Source organism: Lepidochelys olivacea (genome assembly GCF_965140295.1).
Source record: "Lepidochelys olivacea isolate rLepOli2 genome assembly, chromosome: 7".
Taxonomy (NCBI): Eukaryota; Metazoa; Chordata; order Testudines; family Cheloniidae; genus Lepidochelys; species Lepidochelys olivacea.
In genome coordinates, this window is record NC_140417.1 from 59,165,081 (window position 1) to 59,188,752 (window position 23,672).

Below are 23,672 nucleotides of genomic sequence, written 5' to 3' on the forward strand. Positions count from 1 at the left end.
GATGGCAGCCCTCATATAACCACAGCACTCACCAAGGTTTCTCTGAATAACATCCTACTCATTGCTTAAGATCTCTTTGTTGGTTACAGAGCGAGCAACTTCTTCCCAGGTACACATGTAGCCTGTGATGTCATGCTGCCAGAGCACCGACTATTTGCCCTGGGGTCTGTTTAATTATTTTTTAAAATTAATTTTGATTATTACAGCTGATTACACCTCAGTGAGCAATGTAATTGATATTTGTTAATGTATCCCAAGGAACATTTTGTATAACATGCTTTTTGCTGTTGAAGGTTAAAGACTCCGTTATTGGTTTTTCCCTAAATATGCCCACATCATTAGTTCCTCCAGTGAAAAGGTTGCCATCTGGAAAAGGCAGCATGGAGACATTATTCAGGCACAAGTGCATGAAATTGGTGTTTCTGCATCTTCTGTCTCTCTTCTGCAAGGGAGAGGCTTGTAATTAAAGGAGCTGGGTTGGAGGAAACATTACTCATTCGGTGTTATTCCTTATCATGTCAGCGACTGACAGCTCTGCAGCGCTGACAAATTGCTCCTCGCATTGAGACACAAAATGACAATTCCAAATGTTCTTCTCCCTCCAACTTCTCTTTGCGAGAGTTAACAGCACTTTTCAGCCAGACCTACTTGAGAAGCGGGAAAATGGATCTCCAAGCTTCTCTGCAGCCTGCAACAGTCCCTCTATACAGGATCCATTCATAGAGTATATGGGGGAATCTTCAGAAGTGCCTAAGTGAGTTAGAAACAGAGATCACATTGGCAATCATTGTGCTCCCAACTCACTTAGGTGCTTTTGGCAGTCTCACCCCGTTGAGCTCACTGGCAAAGTTCCCTTTGACTTCAGCGGATGGAACCCATGGTTTAGTTGCAGATATATCATAACTCCTGTGGCCAGACCCATCTCTACCTTTTTCAGTGGCACTGCTCACATGAGTAAGGTGGGCAGGAGTTGGCCTTTGGTCAGGAGGGCTGCTGCTTTGGTACAGTTCCCAGAACTGGTTTAGCTAAATATTAATGAATGGGAATACCTGCTGCCAAGTTGGGACCGTATGGAAATGATGCTTAGCGGGCAGCATACTGGCAGTGCCTAGGGTTACGTGGAATTGAACTCAGTATCAAATTTTGACCTCTGCTCTTTTCTCCTTATTGCCAAATAAAGTCTATGGAGAAGGAAAAAGGGGGATGACATGTAGGGATTCTCACTTGTTAGTTGTCCTTGCATTTGTTTTCAGTGCTATATTGTGCATAGTGTTATGTCTTTTCATGCTGCTTGAAAAGCTCAGATTCTTCTCTTAATCAGGAGAGCTAATTGGTCAGGATGTCAGGTCTCCACCCAGGGGGTCTGAATCAAGAGGATTACATTCTATTTATGAAGGGGAAATAAAGCATGAGATCAAACTCTCCATATTCCAAGCCTATTGTTAACGAACCTGTCAGTCTCATATGTGCTACTTCTGGCCAATATTTTCAAATTTAGGGCCTTTTCTTTTTAAATGGCCACCTAAAGTTATGCTTTAAAATCCACATTTGGACACTAAATAAAAGTGACCTAGTTTCAGAGGGTGCTGAGTACTTGCAACGTCTCATTAATTTTAGTGGCAGCTGGGGGTGCTTAGCAGCTGTGAAAACCAGGCTGTTTTTATGTAGGTTGCTACTTTTAGGCACCTCAGTTTGACAATGTTGGTTATAAACTTTATGTTTTCTTATCTTTCTTCAAAGACTCTGGTTGTTCCAAGATGTGCTGTAAAGGGATTGTCCTTCATGTATTGTCCTGTCTTTCTTGGGGAAAAATCTTAGAACAACCATCTCTACCCCAAGCGCTTTTGACCTTGAAAAGGGGTAAGAGCCAGGGAGTCCATGGAGCCCCGTTGGTTTTATGTGGAAGCCACTCAGATACTGTGGTGAGGGCAGGTGGTATGAAATCCTATGGTAAGATAAGATAAAAAATGTAGGACTACTGGTTAAATAGTAGGGGGAAAAACCTTAAAATCCAAACATCCTAGGGCCAAGTACAAAATTCCTGCTTCTTTTTACTCAGGGCTAAGTCCTGTGGACCCTAATTGAGCAAAAGTCCTGTTGGAATCAAGGGGAAATTTCCCTGAGTCAGTAAAAACTCAGTGAGCCCCTCAGGATTTACCTCACAGAAACCACAGATGAAAGGGATCTGGTTGGGTTATTAAATCCATTCCTCTGCTCCCCAGAATGTAGCTAATAGAAGGTGGAGAAGTACCTGTATTTGATGTAATAAAAATACATTTCTAATAGCTTTTTTTTTTCCAAATTGTTGGTCATAAAGTAATCCTAATCCATTGAGCTGTGCTGATTTACACCAGCTGGCTCGCCATTCCTGCTGCACCTTTCACCCCAGGATCTCAGTGCTTTACAAACAATGAATCAACCCCCCGTTTCCACTGCCCGGCTGTTCATCCATGGGTACTGTAATGGACAGAGAGGCTAAGCAACTCTCCTAAAAGCTGGGTGGGCTCTCTCATTCATGCCCCAGCTCTGTCCACTAGCCACCCCCCGCTCCTGTGCATCTGTTGCAGAACGTGTGCAGGGTTAAAGAAGAGTTTGCAAAGCCAATTGATGGCGTTTGTGGGAGGAGGGAGAGAAGGAGCACAGTCTGGTAATTGCTCCATTTTTCCTACTTGGAAGCCTGAATAACCATGCAGGAGCCACAGGAGTGCTGTGCCAAGCCATGTGATTCTTTGAGATCTGTCAGCTGGAAGAGGGGGAAGGATTTTCCCATGTCTAGCTCCATTCCTGCCTTTCAGAGCCATCTCAGAGGGGAGTGTGGGATGAGAGCTTATCTGCCGCGAGGGCTCTCGTGCTTGGTCCTGCAGGGTTCTGATCTGCCAGCCAGTCTGTTGACCCTCAGCACATCTTGCGCAGGATTTTGGTGTTGGGGGAAGGAGTATTAGGGTTATATTTAGATTTTATTTTAGGGTTAATGTTGGCTGATTAATTTTGTTTGGCTCCTTTAACAGAGACAATTGTAATGGGTTCCTTATTCTTTTTCTAGTTCAGTGTGTATGTTCTTTTTTTCCCCTCCAAGGCACAGATGCCTTGAGGGGCTGGGGAAAAATAAATCTTTTAAACTCTGAACTGCAGAATAAAAAGCTTAAGCTGAGCCCGGGCTACTTACACTGCAAGAGCAGAAACAGACTAGCTTTTTAGTCATTTTTTAGTCTCTTCCACGGGAAGGTGCAAAATTGCACTGGCAGATGGACGTAGCACACCCAAACTGCATCTGTAGAGAGGGCCAGATTGTGCCTCGGCCATTGTGGGAGCTTGAGGTGAACAGAGGGTGCAAAGAGTCTTCACTCATCTTGGACTCTTGTGTATGGGGCCAGGCACAGTATTGCTTCTTGGGGGGTGTCTAGTACTGAAGTCACGTCAGCAAGTGGAGCAGAAGCAGCACAGTGGGGAGCCTGTCTCTGGCATGCTGGGAGCAGCCAGTAGAGTGTGCCGCCCCTCCTCAGACCTCTTTTGTGGCTGTGTGGTCAATGACCCAGCACCCCTCAATCTGACTGCTAGATCCTAGCATTCAACAGAATGTAATCAGCACTTGCATTAAACCCACAAGCAGTGGAGGCAGGGCAGGGTTGTGACTAGGGTGACCAGATAGCAAGTGTGAAAAATCAGGACGGGGGTGGGGGTTAATAGGTCCCTATATAAGAAAAAGCCCTGAATATTGGGACAGTCGCTATAAAATCGGGACATCTGGTCACCCTAGTTGTGACTGAGGGTAGAACAGGGCCCCTTGATTTCAGCGAGATTGCACTGCTGTAACTATGGCACATATATTCTTTGATTCCTCTGGCTAGGTACCTACATACCCCCATCACCACAGCCTTACAACACCCCACTAGGCAGAGGAATGTTCGTTCCATTGCACAGATGGGGAACTGAGGCACAGAAAGACCCTGGAGCTTTCCCAGGGTTACACAGTGGCAGAACCCAGCTATCCTGAATCCCAGGGATTTCTTAACCACAAGCCAGTCCTTCCTCCTCTCTGGATTGGAAATCAGGGTTGATGTTTGCACCCCACTTCCCGAACAGTGTTGGAGACACCACAGCAGAAAGAGAGCATGCCTGTTCTGAGCAGTAAGCTATATAGGTGCTCAAGCAAGGAGATAAATACTGTTAGGGGGGGGAGCAAGGGATTTGAACTGAAATGGAGAACCTGCTGATTTCTACAGAACATTTTAGAGGCAGAAGGAACCTGTTGATTATAGCAGCCTACAAAGCGTGTGAACTGAAGATGGGGGTAGATGAACCAAAAACACTTTAAAGCAAATATTTTTCTTACCAGTTGTTCTGTTTGGCCTTTTCTCAGTTATTTCAAACCAAACTAAAACAAGCAAACATATAATTATGAAATTTCTTTGCAAAGTGCATCATTTGTGTAACATCTTTATCTTTGTAATAGAAGGATAATTAACATAACTAATTATCTAATTAAGTTCATTAAGCATCCACCAACAGTGCACCGTGAAGTTGACATTATGTTCTACTGTCAACAAATGCTTTGATTTCTTAGGAAGTAATTAAAATGTAAATTAGCATGCCGTTAAATGCACAAGGGAAGTGTGGAATTTCATATTCATTTTAAAACTGCTCATAGCAACATAACTTTTTTCCCCCTGCAATGAAAGCAGGCACTTTGCTATTAATGATGTATATTGAACAATTCCCATTATAATATTATTGTCTAGTTTGATAATTGACTCACAGCTAAATTGCACTGGCCTGTGGCAAGCTGGAGAAAATTAAAGAAACTTTAAACAAAAAAACTTTTTAGTTCCTCTCAAACAAACATATCCAAGTCACTGTGCTCAGTTATCACCTTCGTATGAGGAATGTAAGGGAAATAATATAAGATCTGTGCATATTATGAATTAATAGAGGTCGGTCTATGTATCTATCATCGCATGGAACCAATCACCATACTATCTTAAATATAAAGAATCTATATATCCTTTTAAAGTAACTATTTTTATGCGAAATTGGTAATGAAGGTGCCATTTATAAGCACATAAGCGTGGTTAGATAGGATCAGCCTGAGGTCTGTCTAGCCCAGTATCCTGTCTCTGACAGTGCCCAGAACCAAATGTTTCCAAGGATGGTGCAAGAACCCTACAACAGCAGATGAGAGATAACCTACCCCTCCCCCAACCAACATTGTCACATCCTGATCTCTATTAGAGAGCAGTTTTAAGCCCTCACGCAGGAAGTTTAGTATCCATTCTAATATCTTACCATCACTAATTATGATAACTCTGGACATTCCTGTTCTCCATATAGGGATCAATCTCTGTTTGAATATTATTAAGTTTTTGGCCTCAATGACATCCTGTAGCAGTGAGTTCCACAGTTTAATCACACATCATATGAAAAAGTATTTCCTTGAATGGATATTTTCTGGGTTTTTTCCCAGAAGTATTTTCCTTTTAAGCAACAGAGTATTACTGGATCAGATTTAGAGGGGCTTCAGGGTTTGAGTCTAATATTCAGAGCCAATGTTCTCGTGAAGTTTTACATCCAAATGGCAGAAAGCTGTGAAGATTAGACAATTTATATTTGTGTAGATAAAAACAGATCCTTATTGAGATCAGGAGAGTTCTCCATGCAGGAAGAAGCTTAACAGCAAATGCTGACTACTCAAATGTGTGTGTCTAGAGATCTAGATACAAAGTTTCAGCAGAGGTGAAAGCAGATGTGCGGTGGGAAGTATTTTGCATGAGTGAGCTGGCCAGAAACTAGATAGGGAATAGGTCCAGCAGTGCAGACATGACCCTAGGAAAATGGCTGGAAATCTGCCAGATTCTCACTGATGGAGTTGTGAGGTGGAGAATTTAAATTTGCAAAACTCCAGAAGTTCCAGAGTGAATTTTTTTTGCACTTACACACCATGGTGATAGTTGCAGCGTAAAAGCCTGAATAGAAAGTGGTGTGACTATTGGCAGCACTGCTTATATGAAATATTTTATATAAAGTTACTCTTTTTAATAGCAAGGGTGGATCTAGTGGGAAGTACAAGTATGGGAAAGCAGGAGACTTGGTTGTATTTATTGTTAGCAATGCCAAAGACTCGCTCCCCCCTCCCGCTCCCCGCCAAGGAAGGTCAGTTTCATCATCCCCATTTTAAAGATGGAGAAACTGAGGCACAAGGTGGTTGAGCGACTTGCCCAAATTCGCACAAGAAGTCATTATCGAGCCAGGACTAGAGAACCCAGCTGTCCCGTTCCCCAGGCTTGTTCTCTGCCTACTAGAAGATAGCCTACTTCTACCTGTGTTAATTTCCTAGGTAATTTTTTTATTGCTATAAAGTCAATGCTGCTTCCATGCTGTCTGCTTTTAGCTGTGCAGTATGCTCTGGAGTTCTGTTCTCTAAGGTCAAACACAGACACCATACTTCTGTTTTTAACTCTGCAAAGCCACCCTTGTGTATGTGGTGAATTGAAATTTGGGGCTTTTTCTCATTAAGTTTGCTATTCCCCAGCTAACTGGTGATGCCAGGAATCTGTCCATGATCCTTAGGAGCAGTTGGCAGTATGCATTAGCCTCCTAGAGGGTCGAGGCACAAGGCTTACATGCAGCATTTAGCTTCTGGAGCTACAGTCTGTTGAAAAGCTAAATGAGTTTTGGCTGTGTAACGTACAATCAAATCTATGCAGTGATGACAGTGCTGTGATTAATAAGAGCGTGCCAACAGCTCTCAGTGACGGGGGTGTCTGCTAGTGAAAAAGAGTAACTCTCTTTTTGTGCTAAAAAAACCCATCCTTTCCTTTAACTTGACATTTGTAACCTGATGAATAATAGAATGTGCCCTTTGCTACGAACTGACCATCTGGCTTTCTCTGTCCCTGCAAGTCACTAGAAAAGAAATCTGATCGCAAGACTTAAATGTGGCTTATTGGTTAGAGCAGAGGACCGGGCATCAGGACTTCTGCAATCTATTTCTCATGCTACCACTGATTTGCTATCTGCTTTGGGGCAAATCTCGGTGCCTCGGTTTCTCTGTAAAATGGGGAAAACTATTCGTCCTTCACTGGGGTTAGACTGAGTGATAGAGCCAGTTGAGCTGTCCATGGAGGAATTCAGCCCCTTTCTTTTGCAAGTGAATTGTCCATGGTACAGTCCTGGGTTTTGTATGTTTGTTACTTGTAAGGACTTTTTGATGTCCGGACTGACTTTTTGTTCTGTGTCTGTACAGTGGCTAGCATAGTGGGGTTCTTGGTTCATGACTGGCTTCTAGGGGCTACGGAAATACAAGTAATAAATGATCATTATGATAATAGTCCCTGAAGCAGGCACAGAGACTGTTGAACATTGAAAGCGCACGTGTTGCATGTGTTACAAAAATCAGTGCATATGCCCAACGTGTCTTTTTAAACTCTCCTAACTTTGAAAAAGCACAACAGCTTCCCAGACCAGTGGACGAAATCCCTGTGATGTAGGAACCAAGCTAAAGCTGTTTAGAAAAATCCAAGTTTTTATAATGGCCGGGGGAGGGGAGTGCATTTTTCCTTATTTCATTCTGGAAATGGCTGAAAAGTTTCTCTTCACACTTTTAAAACACAAAACTCCCAGACTGAGACCAAATGTGATGGATTTCAGCCTATAAGTAAAAGATTGAGGTGATGAATAACTGAAAATGTCCTCAAAGAGAAAAGGAGGACTTGTGGCACCTTAGAGACTAACCAATTTATTAGAGCATAAGCTTTCGTGAGCTACAGCTCGCTTATGCTCTAATAAATTGGTTAGTCTCTAAGGTGCCACAAGTCCTCCTTTTCTTTTTGCGAATACAGACTAACACGGCTGTTACTCTGAAACCTGAAAATGTCCTGTTGGGAACCAAATCAGGAAAGCACTAAAGCCCTTAACATTGAAATGAGTGAGTCTAAGTTCACACTTACAGTGCTTTCCTGAATCAGGGGCCCTAGAATGGAAATGCTTATGCTACCTCAGCTGTAGCTGTCACTCTCCCTACAGTTGTTGCCTTTCCACCCACAAAGCTGTCTACCACCCAGTCCAAATAGTACAACAGAACACACCCCAGTAAAATAAGTTGGTGCACACGTTTAAAAGCCAATCCATTGCTAGACACCAACTCTTCCTGTATGTATAACAGCATTACATACTTTCATACACTGATTCCTGACCCATCAAAACAATCAGTACATCGGTCCTGATCCTGCAGTATAGTCATAGGAATGCTTCTTACTCATATGCATAGTCCCATCAACTTCAGTGATACTCCAGGAATGCCCGTTAATCATGGGAGTAATTCTGACATGGTCACACCCAAGTTTCCATGATTTCCAGTAAATCTGCCCTTGCCTGTATCTTTGGAATCATTCTCTCCTGCGATGCAATCTGTACTCACCTCTTCAATCTTGCTGAACAAAGGCCGGAATATTCTTTGCCGTTATTTCTCCAGCTCAAATCCATGTTGCTTTCCCTCAGGAAGTGCTATTCAGATCAGGGTGTGGAGAGAGAGAGTTGGTGGGCTGTGAAGTCTACAGCGAGGATCATCTTCATTTCCTCCTCCCCAACATAAAACATGTGACTGAACCGTCATAAAGCATGGAGAGGGCCTGAGTCTTCTCTCTTTCCTACTGGTGTAAATCAGGAATAACTCCTTTGAAGTCATCAGGGTTGCACAGGGATAAAACCCATGTAAGCGAAGAGAGAATCAGTTCAATAATCACCAGCGTGTAGCTTCATGCAGTTCTGGAAGGCACTCAGGTGGTGGTGTGATCAGGATGGTAAGTGAACCCAAACAGAATGGAATAGGAGGTGGTATCCACACCTCCATATTGAAATCATACATCCAGGTGCAAACTGCTACAGCTGGTGCCGATACTATTTACGTAAACATTTCACCTAGAACTGGACAGGAATTTTCCATCCAATTTAAGCGCGTCCTCTTTAAAATCTCTAGGCATTACTTAGACATCTACGGTCTGATTGGGAAACTTTCATGTGCAAAAAAAAAGAAAAGCCAAATGAGAAATGATCCTTCCAGCAATAGGAAATGTGACATCTGTCAAATCAGCCCTATTAGAATAGTATCAGGCATAGCAATGGTCAAGTTACATACAATATCTTCCATTGTTGTTTGCAGTGTTGTTGTAGCCAGGTTGATCCCAGGATATGAGAGAGACAAGGTGGGGGAGGTGATGTCAGGAGATTGAAAGCTTGTCAGTTTCACCAACAAAAGTCAGTCTAATAAAAGATATTGTCTCTCCTACCTTGTCTTTCTCAAGTTAAAGCTGCCTTGGTCTCCCCTCCCGAGTTATGGGTGGGCAAATCAGTTCCAACGGTGGCTAGTTTAACTTTATCTTAACAGCTGTTTACTAAAGCTGGCTGAAAATCTTCTGCTGAAACTTTTTTCCTTTGGATGGAAAATTGGGGTTTTGACATAATTTTTTTTTGGGGGGGGGGGGAGAAAGGGGGACCAAAATGCCTCAAGCTGAAACATTTTGACTGGAAACTGGGTTTTTGGCAGTTTTTGACACTTTTTTTAGTTTTGGGCTGAAATTTTTTGATGTGCAGTTGCTAGAAACCAAATGAAAAGTCCACATTTTCTGCTGAAATTTGACAAAAATTAACATTTCTTTTGCTGAAATTTTCCACAGGAAAACAAAAATTCCACCAGCTCTTTTGCTTACTTAGTAGATGAGTTGAGACGTGAGATCTCTTTCACATGACCAAAGTCCTCTCTACTTTTTTTTCTACATTAAATCTCCCCTCCTACTTTTCATAAAAGCAAGGGTTTTCCTGGAACTTTGACTGAAATAGCTCTCTCCAGTACCGTTGTTAAATGTTCTGGTTGTTGCCACATTCTACCCTAGAGATCGTTATGCTGCCTGAGGGGAAGTGGGCCTAACGATATAACACTGCATTGAGACTCAAGAGAGATGGATTCTATTCCTGTCTCTGTCACTGGCCTGCTGGGTGACTGTGGGCAAGTCATGTCACCTTCTTGTGCCTCAGTTTCCCCATCTGTTAAATGGAGGTGACCTCTGTTGTAAAGTGCTTTGAGATGCACTGATGAAAAGCACTATGTAAGAGGTAGGTATTATTTTTGCTGTATGTATGTAAGTGCTGTGGGCTTGAAAGCTGCTTTATAAATTCCCCTACCCCACCCCCCCCAAAAGAATTAAAGTTGCAGACACATATCAGCAGTTGGAGGCCCTGATTCAGCAAAGCACATAATCACATGTCTCACTATAAGCATGAGTAGTCTCATTAACTTCAATGGGACTGCTCATCTGCAAAGGTGTGCATTGCTGGATCAGGGCCAGAGCACTCAACACCATTCAGAATTAGCCCAGACAGAGGATCTTAGCCACTTGGGCTCTCAATTTGGCACTGCTCCTAGGTTGTAACCCCCCTCTCCTGAGCTACTGGCTTTGGAGTGTACTGTGTGTGAGAGGGATCATTGTATTATGGGCCTATAATTCCTCTAAAGAAAGCACCAAAGTGCAGAGCTGCGATTACATCACGTTTCTTTAGGAGAGAGCTGTGTGTCACCCATGCAGCGTCTGTATCATGCAGTGGGAGCTTGTTATGGCAAGAATGAATTTTTGTGGACTGTGGTGCTGTTTAAAAGTCATGTAAAAAATTAGATATAAAACTTTCTAGAGCTCAGTACCGCAGGATATTGATAACTTAATAGTCACACTTCTCGCTGAGCAATTATTACAAGTAGTACCTCCGATTCCTCTCACTGACAGAGATTAGGAGAAATGGGTCTCTGTTCTTTCAGTTTGCTTATGTTGTACATTTGCCAGTTCTTTGTGCTGTCTGTTTCTCTTTTCCCCAGCGTTAGTCACTTTCCCCAGCACTAGTCACTTTCCCCTTGTTTGCATGGGCCTTTTGCATAACAAAAGGGGGAAGGGAAACACTTTTTTTTAAAATAGGAAAATATAATTGTAAACCCAATTGTACTGTAAAACCACAAAAATTGGCAGGGGACTTGTGAGCAGCAAAATAACCTGAATCTACTTGTAATGTAAGTGACAAGAAGAAGTCATCTAACGGCTTGTCAATATGAATATTTAGTTTTCAGTAAGCTGTGGTGGGAATCTCCCCTGCATTTGCCTGCCACGCACTGACTATCCAGGTAGACTCTGCTGATATGCATTAACAGTTTGTTAACGTGCCTTGATCTAGTCCTGTTGCAAAGAGGACTAGAACAAAGTGCACTAGTGCAGGGTAGATTCACATCCCAGTTTGCCATGAACTAAATGTTGACGTAGAGAAGCCCTAAGTGGGACGTGTAGCAGGGTGATGTATTCCTTCATGTTAAGGGTATAAGGGACTGCCATGATCATCTAGTCTGACCTCCTGCATAACACAGGTTAGAGACTTTGACCCAGTGAGTCCTGTATCAACTCATGCATGTGACAGCCCCTATCTTAAACTATTATCATCCACATACTGACAATGCAATATTAACAATGACAAAAACAAATTTATCACTTCTAGTTTTAGCCAGATATGCTGCAACAGCACCATTGTGTTTATCCACTAGGCAAGGTGCTATGTTAAAAGATAAACCTCCTTATCTTGTTCAGGACACATTGTTTCTGGGGATTTTTTTAAACTGGAAAATCATTCTGTCTTTACTCAAAGCAGACAACAGCAAGCCTGGTATAGTTATTAATATTCTTAAAACATGGTCAGATGCATGGGTTTTGGTCAGAGTATTGGAGAAATGGTAATCAGATATCTAGATATCTGTTTAATATTATTATTTATATTATCGCAGTGCCTAGGAATTGCCCTCTCTTTTGCTGGGTACATCTCTCACGCATTAATTTTTCTCTCCCATTAACCTCCTAGATTTTTTTTACCATTCTTCTAATTTTGTGAACACATGCTTGTCTTGTGGTGGTAATCCTCTGGGGTTTGCTCCAGGATAGGTGGTTCTGGTTGAGGATGGTTGGATACAGCTTCAATACCAGTCCCCAGCTGACCACAAATGGTTGCTAGAGGAACCCTTCTTCCCTCGGAGTCAGCTCTAAAGACACCTAAGCCCTGCCAGCTCCAAAGCATACCTAAAGCCTGTGGGGCTGGAACCTCATCCAGAGCCTAGGGAAGTCTGTGGGAGTCCTGGATCAGAGCTCTGAGGGCAATGGAGCATCACTGAAATGCCGAACATGGACTGCTTTGATATGGCTGCCGCTGGATCACTGACCTGGCCTGGCCTTTTAGAACTCTGGGGGGTCTCTGACCGTTGCAGGCACATAAAGGAGGTTCTTGTCTGATCTGTGTGGTTTTTGCCATAGTTCTGTAATGCTGGAACCTGAGCTCCCCTTTTGCCCTGGGCCCATCTTGGCAGCATGGGAAAGTGATTGCTGTCTAGGTCAGTCTTTATGGGAGTTTTATATGAATTTATGGACTAGTTTTGTGAGGCCGCAACTGTGATTACAGGTTTAATGATGCTTCACACAAACAAAATGTAATGGCTTCCATCAGTGTAAAACAGGAGCTTCCTGCAGGGAAACACCACTAAATGGGACTTCGCGGCAGGGGGACGGAGCTGGTTCTCTGCCAGCACCACATAGACCTTGTGTGTTAACTCAATTATAGCACAGCGCCAGCAGCAGCTAGGCAGTTTGCTTTGAGGAATCGCTGCCCAAGTGGCATGGAGTTTATGCATTTAAAAGTTACCCATCTGATTCATGGCTTTTGGTTGAGAAGGGCTGGGATTAGTACACTCAGCTCAGTGCAATCTGACCTCCCTAACCCTTGGAAGAGTACTGTGTGTGGGTTCTGGTGGGATGGAGGTCTTTGCGTGATAGTCAGGCTTTCTGCAGTCAGGGGTTTATTTGTAGGAGATGGCTGAAAGGAACACTCCTTAGCATCACCTGTACGGGCTGTGCATTCAGTGCCTTCCTGGCAGCAGGGTATTTCCCTCTTCTCTTCCAGTTTGCCCGAGGATCGTATTCTCCTGTGCTCAATACATTTGAGTACTCTCCTCACCTTGCGCTGCACTTCTGAGGTCTTTGTGCAGTGTTTGTCCCAGCCAGCCTCAGCAATCTGTCAAAGACATCACTGTCTGTGAAACTCCCTGCAACTTCGCTGATGTTCAGCAAACCCCTTGTCTAGCCATCTCCTGGCTACAAGTTGCTGTCTCTAATTGCTAAGAGGGGAAAAAGTTCTTCATCTGCTTAAATACCATCTACAAGTAACAGCGTGTCTATTCTGTGTGCGTGCAACTGCCACATTGGGGCACCTGTTGTGTACGCAGGTACCCTTATATTATTTAGGATTTGTACTGTGGTAGCACCTAGGAGTCCCAGTCACGGACCAGGACATCGTGGTGCCCGGCATGGTACAAACACAAAACGAAAAGACAGTCCCTGCCCCAAAGAGCTTGCAGCATGGAAGGTGTTAAAGCAAGTGAGCATCTAGCTGCAAAAGGCAGATGGCAGCGTCTAGTAGTTAGAGCAGGGGGCGGCCAGGACCGTTTTCAAGCAAAGGTTTTATGTCTCCCTCAAGAGAATCTTTTGTGTGTGTGTGTGTGTGTGCACACGCAGGTGTAGGGATGGGGAGGACTACACCCGCCCTCAAGAGTTACCTTGCCTGAGGCCACGTAGGGGCATTTGCCTACATGATTAGTGTTTGAGTGGGAAAAGGAGCGAACTCACAAGTCACAGTACTTAGCTCGGCCCTCTAGCAGGAACGGGCGGGTAACTCTGCAGCACCCATCAATTCCTCACTGCTCCCTCTCCTCAGCCTGCTCCCTCATGAGACCCCACATGCTTCTCAGCAGGCTAGAAATATCATGGAAACAGCATTTTCACGTCACAGCCCTTCTGGGATGCAGATATTCAGAAGCAGCCAAAAGGGTAAACCTGGCATTTCAAAGCGGAAAGTTTGGATTGCTTTGAGTTTAATGCAAAAGTTTGAGGGGTTCTAATAATAATGATGAATACTTTAGGCCTGATTCTGCTCTCACATGACACCAGTTTTCCTCCTGCCTAATTGCATGGCATTGGGTGGTGTCACTCCTGATTGGAGATCTCCCTAAAAGTGAAGTTTTAACTCAAACAGGAAATGCTGGATGAAATTCTGTGGCCCGTGTTACACAGATGATCACATGGTCTCTTTTGGCCTCAAAATCTATGGATCTATGATTTACACGGGTGCAAGTGAGCCCAGAATCTGGCCCAGTATGTTTCTTTAACCCCCTACCGCTGAGACTCTCGTAACACTTCACTAACATTAATGAATTTAGCCTCACAACTCCCTGCGAGGTCCGGATTCTTGTCCCCATTTCAAAGATGGGGAAACAGAGGCACAGGCAGGTGCATAGGCACAGGCTCAAGATCACATAGCAAGCTATTGGCTGAGTTGTGAACGCAACCCATATTTCCTGACCTTCCGGCTGTACTTTCCTTGGACTAGCACAGAGCTGGTGAGTTTGAGAGACGCATTCAGATAAAAATGTCAATGAAATAGAGAGGTGGTGTTAGATTAATTGTTGTGTGGGACAAGTCCAAACCCTCCTGCCTGGGGCAAGGGAGGCTGGCCTTGTGGGTGTAGTGCAGGAGTGAGACGCAGTAGCTGTGGTTCCATTCCCAGTTCTGCCACACACTTCCTGTGCGACCTCGGGAAAGTCACTTAGGATATGTCTACACTGCTCTAACTCAGGTTTGAGCCTGAGCCCCATTTCCATCCACACACTGATCAGATGACTCAGGCCAGGGAGTACTCAGGACCCACCTCCGAAGACCCTGCTGGAGGGAGAGGGGGGTCAGAGCCTGACTCCTACTTTCCAAGGCTGTGTAGACACACCACTAGAGTTAAATTTTCAAAAGCACCTAAGTGACTTAGGAGTCCAAGTCCCATATTCAGAAGTGATTTAAGAGTCTGAGTCCTATTGACTATCAATGAGACCTGGGCTCCTGCTTGCCTAAATCACTTTTGATAATAGATGGAGCCTCCTAAATCACTTAGGCACTTTTCCGGCTATTGTCCTTAAACTCTCAATTGGCCATCTGTAAAGTGGGGATAATAATCCTTCCCTTGTCTGTCCCATCTATTTAGACTGTAAACTGTTTGGGTCAGGAACTCTCTGTTATTGGGTGGATGTACAGCGCCTAGCACGTTGGGGCCTTAACCTCAGCTGGGGTTTCTCGGTGCTGCAGGAATAGAAAAAATATTTCTAATCTTGCACTATTCCTGTGCTGTTATCTCATTCATTTAAACAAAGGAAGCCTGAATACTGGTTTGTGTATACATATTGCCTTATTTGCTCTACTTTCTTTCTCCTTCTAAATAATTCCAGGGCCAACACATGTGTTGAGTTCATGGATATATTGGGCTCACTCAGTGTTCCTTTCATTGCTCTGCTCTCATGGGCTGTAAACAGAAGAACTCCTGTCATCACCCCATCATTCTGCTTTCAGGAGAGTTCCCCAAACCCACCTGGTCTACACTCATAAAATCCCAAGTGACCAACGGTTGCTTAACTCTGCTTCTGACCCACCACCAAACCTGTGCATGCAGTGCCTGTTACTGAGCGTTGCAATGTCTTCTGGTGTTTCCTCCAGGGCTTTGTGTCATGTATGGAAAAGTACAGAAGGAGTGGGCAGGAGCTGTACGCATCTTTGTACAAAGATCATGTACAGGTAAGGGATTGAAGATCTCATCGTTTGTTTCTATTGTGAAGATGACATTTTTTAACTTCTCAGACTGCCCAGTCAATGCAATGTTGTGTCAGAGGTGAGATGTTGTCCCTACTGTATATACAGCCTGCAGAGTGCGTGGTGAAAAATTCTGGCTCATAACTGGCTGAAAACAGTCATGTGATGAGTCAGTAATTTTATATTTACCTCCTGTGTGAGTAACAGTACTGTGGAGTAGCATCAGTCACCAATCAGATTGCACATCCCCAGGTCTGTCCTCATTTCCACTGGAGTAATTTAAAGACTAGTCCAGATTTACATCGGTGCAAGTGTGAGTGAGAATTTGGCCGTGTTTCCTGATTGGCTCTTCAGCTGTCAATAATAGTTTTCATGGAACTCAGCCTTACAGACAGTTAAATCCCACATGCAACTCTTTGCTTCCTGATTGGCTCATCAGAGCTCAGTGCCCTGGAATTCTAATCTCATCTCCCCTTCAGAACGGTCATATAAAACAAAACCCAACCTGGGTATACTTCAATTCATGGCCACAATGGAGAGATTTCCAGCTATTTCTGATGAGACATTCAGAATGTTTGTAAAGGTATGGATACTGCCTGTGTTTTGGTGAATATCAACATTTGCTGTCACTGGAGATGCACACTGAGCAGGACAAGCACAGGTGCATAAACTTTGATGTTCATCTCAGACAATGTCAATATCTGTTATTTCATGTTATTTAATATTTTATTGCAAAATAGTTTTGTGTTTCCTATTTTACTTGGTGACTTTGTGTAATGTTGGGTTAAATATATCTGGTTGAGTATTGCTATTCAGTGAAATGTAAATGGTTCCATGTGGTTCCAAGAGTTCCAGTATTTAGACTTGATCATGTAGAGTTCAGTGAGGGTCACTACCTGCTGGATTGGCAACACTCCTTCCTGCCGTGTCTGGGGTTTCCATGGAGGGTTCCATCCCAATCCCAACTCATCGGGGTCATTAGATCCATTGAGATTGCAGAGATAGAACAGCTGCGGGTGGTCTGGGAAAGTGGAGCGTGACGGAGTGATGCGAGTGATCCTTTCCTACAGATGCTGCAGTGTGGTTACAGCAAAGCGGCAAAAGATTGGGCCACACTGGAGGAGCAGCTGTTCACCAGAGGGGGCCCATGGGGAGCCGTATCGGGGTTGTCAGCCCCACGGTGGGGTCTCGATGGGTACGAAGGGCCTGAACGGATGCGGAAGAGGATTCGGTTCGAGAGGGCCCATGGGGCAGTGATGCGAATGAGAAGCGAGGTAACAAGCTTTTGGATGTGGTGTGCAAATTCTCTTTCTTCCTTTCCCCCTGGAATAACCCACAAATAACACTCTATGCATGTAGCTTTTTAATCCTCTCCGCCCAACTAGTCCTCCTTTCCTAATCCCATTGTCTTGACTCACTGGGTCATGGTCCTCAAGGTTGGAAACTGCAGCAGTCCCTTGCTCTCAAGTGGGGAGGGAGGCCACTCCACCTCTCTGTATTAGGCAATAACTTTTGAGCTTGGGCCTCACTGCCGGGGTCGAGCCGCACGCAGTCTATAGTTTGGTAGCCTGCTAGCAGGGGTAAACCAGCAGGAACAGTCTAGCTCTCTCGTCCCCTTGGGTGAGGCAGGGCAAGGCAGTGAGCAGTCTTTATCCCGCAGCCTCTTGGCTGGGGTGGAAAGCAATTAAGAGTTCGGGCTCTTGCCCTTTGGCACGGGGCCCAGGAGGGAGCAGGCTTTAGCCTCAGCGTGTAGGCTTAAGGCAGCCAGCTAACACACAGTCTAAGGGCTCAGGTAGGGGTGAGCACCCAAACAGTCTAGTGTCCCAGCATGACAGGCTGTAGACTTACACAGGCCTCCTGGCCTAGGGTGGGGATGCTGCCACCCAAGGGGTGGGATGGCAGGAGGAGGAGGACGCCAGCCCGCCTGACTCCACTGCGTCCCAGCCCAGGGGCCTGGGTGATTTAAAAGGGCCCAGGGCCCCCTGGCCACTGCTGTGGTAGTGGTGGCTGGGCGCCCCGGGCCCTTTTAAATTGTCTGGGCAGGCCGCTGGGCTCCTAAGCGTGCACAGGGTGGTACCAGCAGCAGTAAAGGCAGCCAGGTGGGCATGTGAAAGCCCTAGCCGTGTCAGAAGAGCGTGCCCAGCAGTGCAGCCGGCAGCAGCTCACTGGGCACCAGCCGGCGCAGCACCGCACACAGACACACAGACCCACACAATGCAGTGAATGCCATTGTTGCTTCACATATTTGTATCTTAAAAAAATATTTAGCAATATTCGGGAAGGCATCTTTGGCTATGATGATTTCAGGCAGTTCAGTAAATCACTATAAATAAGATTGCTCTCTGTCCAAAGATACAAAGCCCCACATTCAGCACATGCATACAAATGACTTTTCCTCTCAAGATCAGATAAAGTCCAATATTTTTCATAGCAATGAAAATTTGTGTTGTATGTTTTATTTCAACTTCCTTTTCCATAGCATATGTACTGTATGTGATCCTTCATATACTATAAAGAATTAATTTCATACCAGGTAATTGAAGGCTGCTATCAAATCCCCCCTCTTTCTTCTCTTCTGCAGACTAAATAAGCCCAGTTCCCTCAGCCTCTCCTCTTAAGTCATGTGCCCCGGCCCCCTAATCATTTTCGTTGCCCTCTGCTGGACTCTCTCCAATTTCATTCCATAATGTATTTATTTAATTTAAATATATAATTCAAAATAACAAATTCTACATCTTATATTTAGGCTCACAATTTGTTTAATACTGGTGCTGTAACTGGAAAAAAAAAGTTAACTACATCAAGCATCGCCACAACTTATGTATATTGGGTTCTAAGGTGTTAGCAATAGGATAAAAAGTAGTGTCGTAAACCTCAGCCATCCCTTTCTAGGGGGCCAATTGACTGTTCTGCCCCGAGGCCCGGAATTGCTGTCAGTGGGCCTGAGTGGCAGAGAGGTCAGTGAGGATCCAGCCGCAACACGCTGACCTAGGGTCAGTCAGCCAGCAATTTAGCCGGACAGTCGTTGGCTGCCCCAGGGCTACTCCCTACCTCCCTAGGGTTTGGTACCTCTCTAATCTCCCAGTCCTCTGGATCCTCTGGGTACACAGCGGATGGCAGTCCCGGCAACTCCTCTTCAAGGTCAGCCTCCTCTGGGGGCAGGTGCTGCAGAGCACAGATTCAGCTCCTAGGTGCTGCAGCAAAGTGGAGGAGTCCTTCTCCTTTCCTGACTCCCGCTCAACTGAGTTGCAGGGCCCTTCTTTTATATTTCCTGTCGTTCTCCCCCCACACCCCCAACATACTTCGGGTAAGGGGGGCAGGGCAGGTTTGGCTCCACCTACCAGGGGGAGTGTAGTGGTCCCTCGCTCTCAAATTTGGAGAGAGGCCACTCCGCCTCTCTACAGAAACCCATTGAGATTAGCCATTTTTGAGGGGCTTACGCGAGGCTGCTACATGTTTAGTAGTGGTGGAATGACTGGTAGGCACTATATGGAATGGTATGCACACTCCTGCCTAGTGAGATCTTGCAATTAGACAGGTTTTCTTTCTCTCTGCAGTATCCCAGAATTATAGCATGCCCTCCTGGTGGCATTTTGTTTCCTGAAGTCCAATGTAGAGAAGGTTACTCTGCCACCGCAGACTTCAGTGCATCAGACTGACCATCCTGCTGGACCTGGACAGTGGTTAAATGAATCTTGCTTGTGGAATTAGAGCAGTCTGAGTCAGGTGTCCAACTATCTTATCTAGTCTTATGTCACTGCCCATCACTGTAGGATTTGAGATCCAGCTCCTATCCGCAAGAAGCAGAAGGACTTAGCCTGAGTATTTCAGAATATTCGCTTCTCCTGTCTTTGTGATTTACAAATGGAGCTCCAATTCTGCAGCCCTTCCATAGAGTAGAATATGACTTTGTCCTGGCATTGGCACTGTTCAGGAGTCAGCAATGAGGTCCTGATTTTAAGAAGAGTGTGGGCTTTTCCTCTTTGATTGTAGCGCATGAATGTTCATTTTTATGTTGTTTTGGTCATTTGGGATCCCCTCAGAGGCATTCTTTGCAGCTCAGCTCTGAGTCTGCAATCTGTGCCATAGCTTGGTGTTGGGGTATGTTGCCAGCCTGCGTATTCCATTCTAGTGATGGCTGTTTTCTTTCCAGGTTCACCAAGCTACCCCAATTCACGGAGAAAATCAAGGTAACATTTAAACTGATTCATAGAAGAAAATGAGCTCATAGGTCCAAACTTTGAGCTGAAGTAAGCAGATGTGACTCCAGGTCTAAATTTGTCACGGGGATTATAATATGGTGGCAAGTCTAGTCTACTGCTGTCTAAAGTGATCTGAATTTTTTAGGGTAAAATTGAAGGTATCATTACACATAGCACTTAACCAGATGCTGATTTCATTACTATCTTGTGGCCAGTGGGAGAAAGAAGAAGCCAGAAACCGACTCTAAAATCAAAGATTTAGGCACCTCACAGAGAGGACTGGAAAGCACTTGCCTTTAAGGGGTGTGTGTTCAGCAGATTAACTGTTGTTTGCTGAATGTTTACCTTCTACAGCAGCACCTTCTCTGTTGCACCCACTACTTCTCCATCCTCTGCTGCGTGCCATGAGACACCCCTTTAAGTTATCGTTTGAAAGGAAATGAACAGGGCACTAATTGGCTTAGGGAATGATAATAGGAGATTGTGACTTTCAAAGAGCTGGAGAAAAAATGGGGGTAAAAATCCCAATTTTTTTTTTTTTGACTTTTCAAAGTTATTTCTGTTTCCCTAGATTCAAAATGGAGCCCTTTTTTTCATTTGTTTCTAAACTGTCGACATTTTTTCCAAATTTTTCTAGCCCTAAGTTTTGGTTTTTCAGTCAATACAGGAGATGTTTGGATAAATTTTTTTGCGAAAAATGAAATAGTGTGGAAAAGTCACTGAAAATTTTGTTTTAGGAAGAAAGGCCGTTTTTGGGGTGTAAAAATTTTTGGTTTGATGCATTTCAGCTTCCCATGTCGCTGCACTGGGGCAAACCTTTAGGGTAGGTTGGTGAAACTGTTATTATTAAGTATGTTTATTATGGTAGGGCCTAGGTACCAACAGAGAACGGGGCCCCTTTGTGCTAGGCACTGTACAGAGTACTAAGTAGTCACTACCCTGAGGGGCTTACAGTCTAAATAGAGAAGGCAGATGAAAGGTAGGGGAAAGGGATGCAACATACACACAGATCATGTCTGCACTGCATGAGTGTCTGCACAGCACTACGTGAACTCCCAATGTTCTGTTGCAGCATGTGCTGGGCTCCGTGAGTGTCCCCAGGATATTACAATTACCAGTTCTTCCTAGTTTCATCTGAGCAGCCTCTTGTTTGATTTTTTTTAAGTACTTCTGGTATCGGCCAGAGCTAGTACAAACATGGAAATAAACATGTTTTTTTCAGTATTTTCCAATCTTCAACTATTATCGGAGCTCAGTTTGAGTTATGGTTGAATGCTGGGGCCAGTTCCTAGTTAGTCCTTTCCTAGCAATTAACAGATTTCACTTCTCTCTTGCCTAGTTTAACCATTGTGGGGAGTGGGGTTTGGCAAATAAATAATGCCATTTCCCAAGACAGAACAGATTGGGTGAAAGTCTAATGTTGCTGTTCGTGGCATTCGGCTGCCACTAAAACTGTGATCTCCTTCATATTGATGTAGAAGAGCTGATGCTAAATGGAGCAGAAAGGGAGATGGATGAGAGGGGAATGGATTGTAGCCAGCTGACATTCTTCCCTGCCCTACATGAAAGTTTCCACTCAGAAGACTTCTTGGAACTGTGTGTGGAAAGACAAATTATCCTGCAGGAGTTTGCTGAGAGGGAAAAGGTACCGTCTGACAAACCGGGAAGATCTTTTGTGGCAGGAGGCACTTTGTGGTGGAGCTGGGAATGGACAGTGGGTGTTAGGGGACTTGGGAACAGTCTATAATGGCACCATTGTTGTTGTTCTTTTATCTGTATTCCTGGGAGTACCCACAATTTGCTCTAGACTGTCCAGATATGAAGACCTGTTCCTGAAGTGCACACGAGGTTATAAGGTCTTTGGTTCTTTTTGTTCTGTCTCTGTACAGTGCCTAGCACAGAGGGGTCCTGGGCTATGATTGGGGTTCCTAGGGGCTACCACAATACAGATAATAATATTAATCAAAATCAGCACTTACCCTGGTGGGTTATTTATTTGACTTTCCCCTTGTACTTCAAGGCCCTGGAAGAGCAAATATCACATTAAATTTAACCACTAGGGGCAATAAAAACTGACTGTAGTTTTTGGTGGCACTGCTGGAAATCTATTCCCATACCTTCAGCAAGGAGATTAGTGGCCCATGTCTAGGGGGTCAGGGAAGGTTTCCGACAGCTGGGAGATAGGATGGGTCAGCATTCGCTCCAGACATACTACATTCAAGCTTCCTAAGATTCCGCCCCAATTCCGCCCTGCCAGAAACCTTTCCCAGTCCCCAGTGCAGTGCCCTGCACTTGACTCGCTTCCCGGCTGCCTTGGGACATGCCAGTTCTGTACAGGCAACACTTTGTTGCTGCCATAACTGCTGTTTGAAATGATGGTCAAATGGCTGTCACTTTTCTTCTCTGTTGCTCCAAGAGGAGATGCCTTTAATGCCCTCAGCCAGCCCTCCCCGCCCTTCCCCCTCCCCCAGGTGTGCTGGAGCAGACTTCTACTCTCTGAGCGTGCACACAGCCTCCCTGTCCCCACCCTGACTGTGTCCCACACCTAGCCACATCAGTGCTGGTGCCTCCTGGATCCCACTCTTACCATGCTGCCCTTCCCCATGATGCCTCCTAGGATTGGGGAGAGGACAGGACCCAGCCTGTCATAAGGAGGACATAAGGAGTCCCAGCAAGGGGCAGATGAGGCAGAATTGGCTCCTTCCAGTAGCCCCAACCTACCCTCCGCCACAGTCAGAGACCCTCACTTCTCCCCATCAGATGATTCCCATGATAGCCACTGTCAAACCCTAAGAGAAGGGCTAGTTCTTGGTGTGGGAAAGAGATAGGGATTAGCCATTTTCCAGGGAGTTCTGAGAGACCCATACACGTTTAGTAGCTATGGCCTTATTTTCTGCCACTTTGCCCTATACATGCTTCTTTCCAGTGGGTCCTTTCCTGGCGTTTGGCCCTTCAGTGTGGGAAGCCCAGCAGTTTGCGTCCATCTAACAGTGAAAGCCACTCGTGAAAAATATGATTTTACATTCTCTGTGATTAAAATGTTCCACTTTGGAGGCTCTATATGGATTTAGATTAGAGTTGGCTGGGAATTTGCCGCTGGAATGATTTTCTGATGGAAAACATCCTTTTCACACCTTCAAAACTTCCCTGGGGAGCATTTCAGTTTTACTGAAAAAAGGCTCCCCAGGGAAGTTTTCCACCAAGACAGTTGAAACTATGGCTCCCCGGCTGCCCACCTGGGAGAAAGTGAAGTTGATGACAGCCTTCCAGTTTGGTTCTTCTGAAACTGAACTTTTCTGGAAATCCCTTCCCCTGCAAGAAATCAGTTTTGACTTTTCATCCTCATTCGGGGTGTAAAAATGTTCAAAACAGCAGAATTTTCTGTGGGAAGGGATTTTCCATTTGCTGGCCAGCTCTAACAGAGAGAGAGAGAGAGAGCTTTTATTTTTTTGTATAGCTTTTTGTGGCACTTTCCCAACAAACAGCAGTCATGCTCTGTCTCTCCAATGCGCTGCCTCCCCATCCCATTTGAGCTGTAGGTACCATGTAAAACAAGGCACCATAATTAAACATTCCCCACCCCCAGCAGAAGGAGAAGGGGATGAAAATGTGAAACATGTTTTCCATGCCTGGTCCTAATCTCATTCGGAGGCTTCAGGCTCTCGCTCTCCTCCGTGTAACTCCACGGGAAGCCATCAGAAATGCCAGACGTTTTCCTCCAGCAGCCGTCACTACATTGCCAAACTGACAGAGTATTAAAAAAAGCAGTAGGGGGTGA

The 23,672-nt window shown here is 44.8% G+C and overlaps 1 protein-coding gene across 1 annotated transcript in view; it reads left to right on the forward strand.

The window, feature by feature from the left end:
- Nucleotides 1-23,672, forward strand: part of WDFY4 (WDFY family member 4) — a 236,835-nt gene that overhangs the window by 122,563 nt on the left and 90,600 nt on the right. Inside the window, exons 40-43 of the mRNA XM_084634805.1 lie at nt 15,600-15,677; nt 16,763-16,966; nt 19,846-19,882; nt 21,373-21,539. Coding sequence (XP_084490931.1) covers nt 15,600-15,677; nt 16,763-16,966; nt 19,846-19,882; nt 21,373-21,539 — 486 coding nt within the window. The remainder of the gene's footprint in view (nt 1-15,599; nt 15,678-16,762; nt 16,967-19,845; nt 19,883-21,372; nt 21,540-23,672) is intronic.